At 35.8% G+C, this 10301-nt stretch overlaps 1 protein-coding gene across 4 annotated transcripts in view; it reads right to left on the reverse strand.

Annotated features, from left to right (window-relative positions):
* Window positions 1-766: 766 nt before the first annotated feature.
* The window catches only part of LOC135224516 (tyrosine aminotransferase-like), a 113785-nt gene continuing 104250 nt past the window's right edge, over window positions 767-10301 (reverse strand). For all 4 annotated transcript variants that reach the window (XM_064263573.1, XM_064263571.1, XM_064263572.1 and 1 more), the window contains exons 10-11: window positions 3130-3228; window positions 767-1932 (exon numbers count right to left, since the gene is read on the reverse strand). In XM_064263573.1, coding sequence (XP_064119643.1) covers window positions 1651-1932; window positions 3130-3228 — 381 coding nt within the window. In that variant the 3' untranslated portion in view covers window positions 767-1650. The remainder of the gene's footprint in view (window positions 1933-3129; window positions 3229-10301) is intronic.

Below are 10301 nucleotides of genomic sequence, written 5' to 3' on the forward strand. Positions count from 1 at the left end.
GAGGTAACTCTGAATTCTATGATTGGTAAGTGTAATAACCAGATATTTGGAACGATTTGTCACAATATATATAGATGTATATGTAGTATATATACATATATATATGCACACACACATATATAAAGAAATTTTTTTATTTATTTTTCTTAATGTTAACTTGTTGTACATTATGTTGACCTTGAGTGAGTTTCACCATTCAGCAGTTCCAGAGCAATGAAAGGACATGGAAGCTCTTAGGGGAAAAATGAAACTTCTATTACAGTCTACTATGGATTTTGCAATTTGATTAAGCAGATCCAGAAATAGAAACGAGCAAAAATATGCCTTGCGAAAATACAAACATGGTTAGGTTTATACTAAAACATATCACACGTCATCTAAAATTCTCTATGTACAAAATAAAAACCGGCTGATAACTTCCGCTGATGGGCTACGATTTCCATATTGAAGAACGGAAACTCTTGTTCAAAAGGCATCGGAATTTCGTGGTCCAGAGATTTTCAGTATGGGATACTGGATTCATTGCTTCCTTCCTTCCTTCCTTCCTTTCTCAACGCTCTTCACTCTCCCACTTGGAAACCGAAGTTCAGAGCATCGCATCCCTCAGTCTTTACTCTTCAAAAAGCGAAGGTTGTGAAAGAAAGATTTTGGGAAAATTCTCGTACATCAATTCATCTATCTTCCATCCGTTGTATTCAGCTTTCACCGTCGTGTTACTCTGCTTAAGTGGACATCCTAACATAATAGGATAATGAAGAACTGAACGTTTAAACATATTTTGTCTTTATTGTTTGAGTAAAACATTACGTAGGATAAACGTTCTTAACATTATCCGCAATTTTCAGAAATGGAACATCTACCAGTAACTATTTTTCGGCCTCTGAAAGCTTTTTATTTATCATTATTATTATTATTTTTTAACAACAGTTACTGGTAACCCAAGTGCAGCATCACTTTTAATGTTGTTCTTTTACTTGGTCACAAGTAACAACACATCCTCGTCTCTAAGTCCTGCTTTTGCAACAAAGGCCATTCCTCTCTTCAGCACCGGACCTTAAAATGTCTATGAAACATGAAATTTGTTCAGGAAATATCTTTCTGATGAAATAGGCTACATCTGTTCACTATTCAAGAAAACAATGGCGTTTCAATATTTAGGAATATTTTGGTTTTACTTGTGAATATAAAATTGGGAATAATCTGCCTTGGGAAATTGAAAAATGATCCTTCTCCGTCAATCAATTACTCGTCTGATATGTGAGAGCGGTCGTTTTAGAAGTAATCATAGAATCGTTTCGTATTCCATTCACTGAGAAACACTGATGTGTGCTATGGAAGTTAAGCCACTTTATTACAAATGTATTATAAAATTCTTGCAGAAAAATATTTAGTATGTATACACATGCGCCATATCTCTCCCTCTATACATACATATACATACATACATACATACATATATATATATATATATATATATATATATATATATATATATACATACATACATAGTAATCTATCACTTCCTCTTCAGAATTTGCTTCATAACAGTCCATGATTAATAGGAATAGTATCTTTCAGTCTGACAACCGACCAACAATCTTTGATTCCGTCTGAGGTGGATTCAGTAACGTGAACACTAATTGGGTCTCGCTAATCAGCTTCAGCTTCCATGATGAGGGCAGTTGGATCAAACGATGCTGCCTTGACGGCCTTCACTTCCTCGACGGTTGCTCCAACACTGACATCGTTTGTAGACAAGTACCCATGATCGACGTCCATGTCAACGCTGTGGCCATTTGTATTAACAAAACCATTGTTTGTTTGTGCTTGATAATATCTGGTGCAAAAGGCAGCCATCCGGCCACATGCCTCCATGAGTTGTTTCTCTGGCACCGTCAATACTATTCGCATATAGTTGGGGTAATCGAAACACTGTCAAGACAAAGGGAAAAGAAAAGCATTAGAAGATCAGTGGATTCGTTTATCGTATCTTGTTTATATTCAGTAGCTACAATAGCATGCAATCACTAAAAGCCTATGAGAAATAAAAATCCGGATACTTGATTGTGAATGCGAACAGAAAAGTTTATAAACATGCAATCTATATGATTATGAAAGATAAACATTAGATACTTTGAATTAAAACCCTGAACATATGCAGTAATGATCTAGCATGAATGTCGGGAACATTGATTTCCAATTCTCTCGCTAGGTTCTGTTAGCTCTATCCACAACAACCACCACTACCACCATCATCATCATCCAGCAAGTAGTTATGATGCCGTCAGTCACCATTGTCTCCCTGTCCCACAAAAAACATCCACAGATTTGCCCTTTCTGTAAATGCTCTCATCCCTCTGTCAACTCAAAACGCACACACATAAATATACTACCTACACAGTGAAGGAGTACTGGCCTCGCATTTGGATTTTTATAGTTCACGCCTGCATGGCCTGCTTCTTTCTCACCCGCTGACCAAACTGTGAATGGGTATCAGGGTCGGCTGCAGGCAAGAAAGTGGCTTAGGACTGGCAAACTCATCTGTAGAGGTTTGTAAGACTACCCTTCTAGCGCCTCTGCTTTTTAAAGGGAAAAGGGCATTATATATATATATATATATATATAGTATCCTATATATATATAGATATATATATATTAAATATATATATATATACTATATATATATATATATATATATATATATATATATATATATATATATATATATATACGCCCCCAATGCCTTTTCCTCTTTCAAATAGAGAGGAAAGTACTAAAAGGGTAGAGACTCCTAAAGGTATTAGCTTTACCAACATAAGGGTTTGAGTTCAATTCCAAGGTAGCTCAAGATGGTTTAGGCAAGTTCCACTAAAACCAAATCGCCTATGTTGAACTAAGCAGTGTATTCTGCACCTACACACACGCGCGCACACACACACACACACACACACACACACACACAAATATATATATATATATATATATATATATATATATATATATATATATATAGATATATATATATATATATGTACATATGTTACAGGCCATTGTTTGTTGGGTGACAGCCACTGTGGCATTACCAGCGATGTATGAGTGTTGATCACCTGAAGTGAGATGTGACCATACCTTTCCTGGGAGACAAAAGACGGATTCTTCAGCGATCATCTTTTCGACGAATTGCAGATCGTTTTCGAACTGAGGGAAATGGTCCATATCAACACCAACCTGGAAAAGACAAAGAATACGTGAAAACATTGTATGAATGAGAGGCTTATTAATTGCCATTTTCGGATTCCCCCCGATACACGATGTTGACACTTTCACACTTCGTTAGGATAATAAAAAAAAAGAATTGAAGGTTAGATTGTCCAAGGCATAATCTCTTAAACATGGACGTATGCATTGCCAGCTTGGAAATCGGTTGTGAGTGCGCATACTGTTCGACATGCAGATTAATTTCCAGTTATATATTAATTTTTGTACCTTCTCTACAGATGAATTTTAGAAGAATGTGAGCTAATATCTATCTGCCCATCCATCTATCTATTTATCTATTTATCTATCTATCTATCGATATATATTATATATATATATAATATATATTATATATATAGATATATATATAATATATATATATATATTTATATATAATTATATATATATATAGTATATATAGTGTATGTAATGTACACGCATTAAGCTACAAATATCATTTAATATCTAATTCGCTCTAAATCGGAATGAATATTTTTTCATATATGATAACCGAAAGGGAATTTTTCATTTGATAAAAAATTCGACGGCTTCAACTAAAAAATTCGTCGTCTCGTGGGTAGAGCGAATGAAATATTAAGGGACATTTGTAGCTTAATGCGTATAACATGAATCAAGGTGATGTGATAAGACTCATATATATGTATGTGTGTGTGTGCATAAAGGCAACATTTTCCAGGAGGCTTAATGAAGGTCAAAGGTGTGACCTTGAATAGTACCTTCTTTTCTTTATCTCTGCCACCGGCTTTCCTGTTTGTTCCTTCCCCCGAGTCAGTAATTCGTCGCTCCAGCTCTATTCTTCGGGCAATAACAGATTTCAAAAGAGCAAATGTACAGCAAGGATGAGTAGGAATTTTTACAGGTCCAACTTAATAAATGAAAAGTAAGTGTAATATCTATTTTCAGTCAGAAGTATTCGTATATCTAGTGCGACTTTAGGATATCAGTAGTTGTTGAACAAATGTCACTCGACTGAATGACACAGCGACACGAATGATGCTTCTAACCTCCAGGAGGCAATGGCAGGGCATCATGACGTAAGGGATGAGAACACTAAACATAAGCAGGCCCATATCGAGAGGAGGGAGGGGGTCCGTGGGGTCGAACGACCAGCGCCCCCTCCCAAATTTCTGGAAGTCCATATTTTCTGTGACTATCCTCATTGAACTGTACTTACAAAGTAATAATTCATTATTGTTTTTTTGTTAAATCAAAATATATAATATAACAACAAATAAAGTAATATGTATGTTATCGTTAACGTAATAAATGAATCAATTAATAAAATTGAAGAAATATTCTTGAATTTCAGTGCAAATTTTCAACATTATAAGTAAAATGCTGTTAACCAAAGTCAGTACTAATCCGGTAGAAGGGCATTCAGAGACCGCATACCCAATTTTTCTTCTTAATAGAACTAAAATAACATTTTCAAGTATTTCATCTTGTATATACCTATATATATATATATATGCAAAACTCTAGTTACGGGCCTGATAAGGGAGACGCAGCCGTCTGTGTTTATCTGGTAAAAGCTTTGTTTGCAGTGGCGTCACTGGCGGGGTGTGGGGTGAGGGGTGAGGGGTGAGGGGTGAGGGGTGAGGGGTGAAGGGTGAGGGGTGGGGAGTGTTACTCTTCTAGATTTCATCAGCTCCAAGATCTGGACGCCAAATTCTGCTTTTTGAAACCTTCGAAGCTTCTGGATGCCTAGTCTAGTACTATTTGCGACTTAGACAAAGCACCTGATGGCATCAACAAGGACGAGTTCCAGTTAGAACGAGGCGGCTCCAAGGAAGCATTCATGCCTGGCAAGAGCAGACCAAAGTTGTTGAAGACGGACCACTTGAGTTTCTGCAGTTCATTCAACAGTTCAACCTTGATATCTGTGCTTCAAATATCTATATCTTATAAATAAAGCTGACGGTCGGACTATGTATGTATATATGTATGCATGTATGTATATTCGTTATAGACGGCGAAACAACTGTACCGAATCCGAATGGACCATAATATTAGTTGTAGAGAAAAAAGAATACATTATTCTGATGAACATTCCCACGAGGATTCCAACTATGCTCTTTCTTTTCTTCTACGAATAAAAATAACGATGATATTAGGGTTCAAGTAATGGGTCCCACGATTGTCCGCCGCCAGGCGCTAACCGGCGGAGCCAGATAGTATTTTGATAATGTTGAGATTGTTTTTAACCGTCAGAATAAGACGTGTTTCCAGCTGTGAGAGATGCTTCTTCTCCAAGTTGAAGCTAATAAAAACAATATCTAAGATCAACTATGAGTCAGCTCAGATGGTCAAACCTCGCGATATTATCAATATATACAGAATGAAATGACTAATCAGTTGCACTAAAACGTTGCTTCTAACAAAGCTCTTAGGGCTCCGTTGTAAAGCCGCTGTGTTGCATTTGTTTTAGCTTTATGAAATAAAATAAATGAATGAGATGTTAAGGTGTAAAATGTGCGTCTAATTTTCACCACTTTCGTACTTTTTAGCAGGAAATGGATGCGAAGGGCAAATAATAGGAAATAAAATGTCTTAAACCATGAAATAAATGCCAGTTGTCGATATCCATGCACCTTCAAAAACACGTAAAATGAAAGAAAGGGACGTATTTTGATTTGATTACGTTTCGTCTTCCGGTGGAAGATAAATTGGTGCCCAAAAGTAACCGCACCCTTCAGAAAAAACAATGTTAAAAATGAATGCAGTAATTAACTTTTGAGTTTCAAGGACAGACCGTAATGTTATGGAGTTTTTCCGTAGTATGGCGAGTAACGAATCAGTTCCTGTGACCTTTTCTGATTTCAGAACTGTTTTGTCCAAGTTTAAGAAAGATCTTAAGGAAAGGTAAAGAATCGCAGAAACTAAGTGGTTCTTTACTTGAGATAGAGGGAAAAGAAGAAGAACTGGAGATGCTATGGAGCCACCTGAAATCAAAAGAAAGAGGAGAGGAAAAACGGCTGATTGTTTTATATCGAATTTGCAACTAGATCTTGAGATGAGAAGTGTAAGCCAAAGCAGCACAGAGGCTGGAGTACAATTCAACAAGCTCTTGCTGAGGGAGTACACTTGCGTTTTATAGAAAGAGAAATGGTCGGACTCTCACGATATGAAAACTAAAACTACCAAACTAACGAAAAGGCGGAAACACATCTGTGATTGGAGAGTGGAGATTAACTTCTCCATTAATTAAACAATAATTATGAAATTACGGCAAAAATTGTGGCAAATCGTTTGAAGCATCTAATTCTGCTGGAAAGAATATATCACCTGAACAATGTTTGAGCATTCCAAATGGATCTATATTCGTTGTATGTAATAATACGATTAGAAACAGGCTTATTCAGTATAGACTGGTCCAAAGTATTCGATGGAGTAAATTTGCCTGTCTTTTCAAAATATTGGAATTGTATGGATTTGGTCAGAAACTTTATATGAAGTAAGTATAGTAAGTCTAGTGTGTACCAGTGGAGTCTTTCTTCACAGGGACTTTTTTATAAGAGGGTTTGTTGCGCAAAGCCTTCCTCTAATTGCTCCAATTGATGTTATTGCTCTAATTGATGTTATTGTGTTATATTCCGAGAACACTTATTTACAGATTTAAGCCTTCATAATTAACTCATAAATTTTGGCCATTACTTGGAATGTAGCTCACACCCTTCATTAAGCACAAAGTCAAAGGCTGCTTTGATCTCACGAAACGCTTTCGTAATTCGGAATTGGTGATGTGGCTACGTATCGACCTTTACAACGGAACACACTGAATTTACCAAAGACAGGAGTAGGTTGAGTATGATAAATGCTGAAGATCAATATTCATGGTAGCTTGGATACTAAATACAAAATATTGTAACTGTTTTTCTATATATCGTTGTTCTATCAGACTAAACTGACTAAGTCGATGAGACAGTTTACCAGAAAGAGTTTATTTGACCTCTTTGTACTATTTTTAGCAACAGATTATATTAGGAAAACATATCATCACAATGGCTTCCCAGATATAGTGATAAAGACACAGTCAATCATTAGGACACTAAAATAGGACAATAATTGAAAACACGTCAACAGTAAACTCGTAAAAGCTCAGAAAAACGAGTTTGTGTTCATCTGAACTTTAGCGACAAACAATAACACCGAAGACGACTGGAAATAAGATCAGTGAGGTGAAAAAGAACACCAGCTGCATAATTAATTTTGACTTTTGTTGAGAAAAGAAAGCTATTGTAAAGTGGTTTGAGTTTTCGCTAAAGAAATATAAATTCTAAGAGTATAATTCCTTGAAAAAACGTTTGTTTACGATATAGCATTTATAGATTGCTAAAAAATATACACATATAACTCTTTATCAGGGCACTGCCATTGCATTAATAATGCTCTTTTTTGAAAAAGAAATTCAAGCTGCAAAGAATATGCAATACAGATTTACAAGTAACTATACTTTATAAATGAATATTTGTATTCTGTATTTTCAATTGATATCACATTCATTACAAGCTTTGTAACATGAAACAATATGTAAATAATGTACACATTTCAAAGCAGTTATATTTTTGCAATCCTGGAAAAATGGTATTTTACAAGGATTTTGAAACAGGAGTTGAATCGTGAGGAAAATTTGCAGACGTTGTTTCTGACGTGAACTGACTGAACTGTGAGAGGAGATTATTTATTGAAGGTTATTCACGAATCGGCCCCAATGGTCGATGACGGCGCACCTTCCATATTCCAAGATCTTAACTTTTTTTTCTGCTTTGCTAGTTAGCTCGTAAAAGAACAGCAGCGAAGCGAACTTGGTGAGGTATTGCCCAGAGAATCGGGCTCGGTTTTTCGCCCGAACAAAAAGTACAAGTCCTCCGGGTAGTAATCAGTCTACGAAGGTCAATCATCCTTATTTTTATTTTTTTATTTATTATTTATTTTTTTTTTTTTTTATAAAACCAGTCGATACGACCTTGCCTTCGGTTACCTCATACCTCCATTGTTATTCTTTTGAAGAACCCATACAGTGGGATGGAAGCAAAAAGTCGGACGTTAACAAAGAGCTGGATGAGCCTTGAAAAGAGCCAATGAAGGGAGTCCCGTAGTAGTGTGACGCAATCACCACCGCTCCCGGGGGGGGGGGGGGGGCGGCACTTGACTTATCGCTCCGTAAGAATTGAATGGGGCCGAATTTGAAACAGCCAGAAAATCGTTAATAGAGGAAAGTTAGCATTGACACCCACATATATGTTGAATGAGAAAAATACAAGTTTATACAATAGTATGTAAAAAATAGTTGTTGATTATGAATTAGATCAAACGACAACTAAGCAGCATATTTTATGAGCCCTATACCTACGAGCAGTGGCGGATCTAGAAATCTTTAATAGGGGCTCTACCTTGGATTTCAAATATATATATATATATATATATATATATATATATATATATATGTGTGTGTGTGTGTGTGTGTGTGTGTGTGTGTGTGTGTAACATGTACTCACATATGGTACATATATATCAATAGGGGCTCCACCTTGGATTTTATATATATATATATATATATATATATATATATATATATATATATATATATATATGTGTGTGTGTGTGTACTGACATATGGTACATATATATCAATATTTATATATGTATGCATACTAATGTATATGAACAATTTACATCCTATACACATAAATATTGTATGTACTGAACTAAGAGAGAGAGAGAGAGAGAGAGAGAGAGAGAGAGAGAGATTATAATTATGAAGATTACTACATTGTTTCCAACAGCTGTAGCTTACAAAGAAGTAGTAGGTGAAGTTTCTTTGGCAAATACAAGCATTAAATACATGCATAAAGGAAAAAAACAAGTCATATAATTTTGTTTTCAGTGTTTCTATCATTTAACTTGTGTGCAGTGGGTAAATATTATCAAAATTTAATTATCCATGGTGTTAGTGAGGGTGGGGGGCGCCGTTGTTGGGCGGCAGCGGCACGTGACCAGGTGTCCCCCTCCCCCCACTATAATTCCGCCACTGCCTACAAGACGTTTGTTTGACAGTTTCTGATTGGCTGGTACCGGGAGGTAGGCAGCTCGCTCAATGTCTCATATTTTCGTCTGTAGCTTAGAAAACTAGCAATATGCTTATATTTCTTCAAATATCGCAAGCTTTGCATAAGATGGGAAAGTTTTGGTCATACCATAGGATCCGGTATAAATTGTACAACTAAATCATCTTTTCCTTAAGTCAATAAGATCAAACACAAACGAATTACTATGAGTAAAAGTGAAGCATTTAATTCTTTACACCTGTTCTTACTTATTGGATTTAGCATCATTCATGCGATCAAGATAAGATAAAACTTGTGTTTTCATATAGTAAATTCACCCTGATATGCTGGTGCTTTCAGATTACATGTGTGTGATATGTGAAGAGAAAATGAAGAATATGCATTAATATGTTGCATCCGTAAATTAATCAAGTTTGACAGTATTGGCGAGAGACAATGATATGCAAAACCGTTGCTTGCTCATTTCAGCGAGAGCTTTGAGTTGCCAGTTAGTGATATAAGAAGGTTGCCGTTTCGACAATATTTAACGCGTTATGTCTGTAAACAAATACACGGAATTCCCATTATGACTGTCGAACATTTTCAATCCAATTTATGAGTATATCTGGACATATCTGATAAATTGAAATTAATAATAATGAGATGTATGCATCTGGTATCGTTAGAGCCTCAGATCGGGACAGGGGAAATTCAGTCCAGGGAAGAAGTTCAATTCTAAGGAGAGACCTCGCACTCTTCAACTCAGCCTAAGCTTTAATCAGGTTGTTTCAGCATATTATTTCTAATTTTCTTAAATGAATATATTTTTAAACGAAAGAGATATCAGAGACGTATTTGAGTGATATGGAATAATAATCTCAGTGAAGTAATTAACAACAGAAAACTAAGAGAGATTGTTTGTTTTCCTTTCAGGCTGAGTCAATTAGGATGCAGCAACATAATAAGACTATTCTT

Source organism: Macrobrachium nipponense, chromosome 12 (genome assembly GCF_015104395.2).
Source record: "Macrobrachium nipponense isolate FS-2020 chromosome 12, ASM1510439v2, whole genome shotgun sequence".
NCBI lineage: Eukaryota > Metazoa > Arthropoda > Malacostraca > Decapoda > Palaemonidae > Macrobrachium > Macrobrachium nipponense.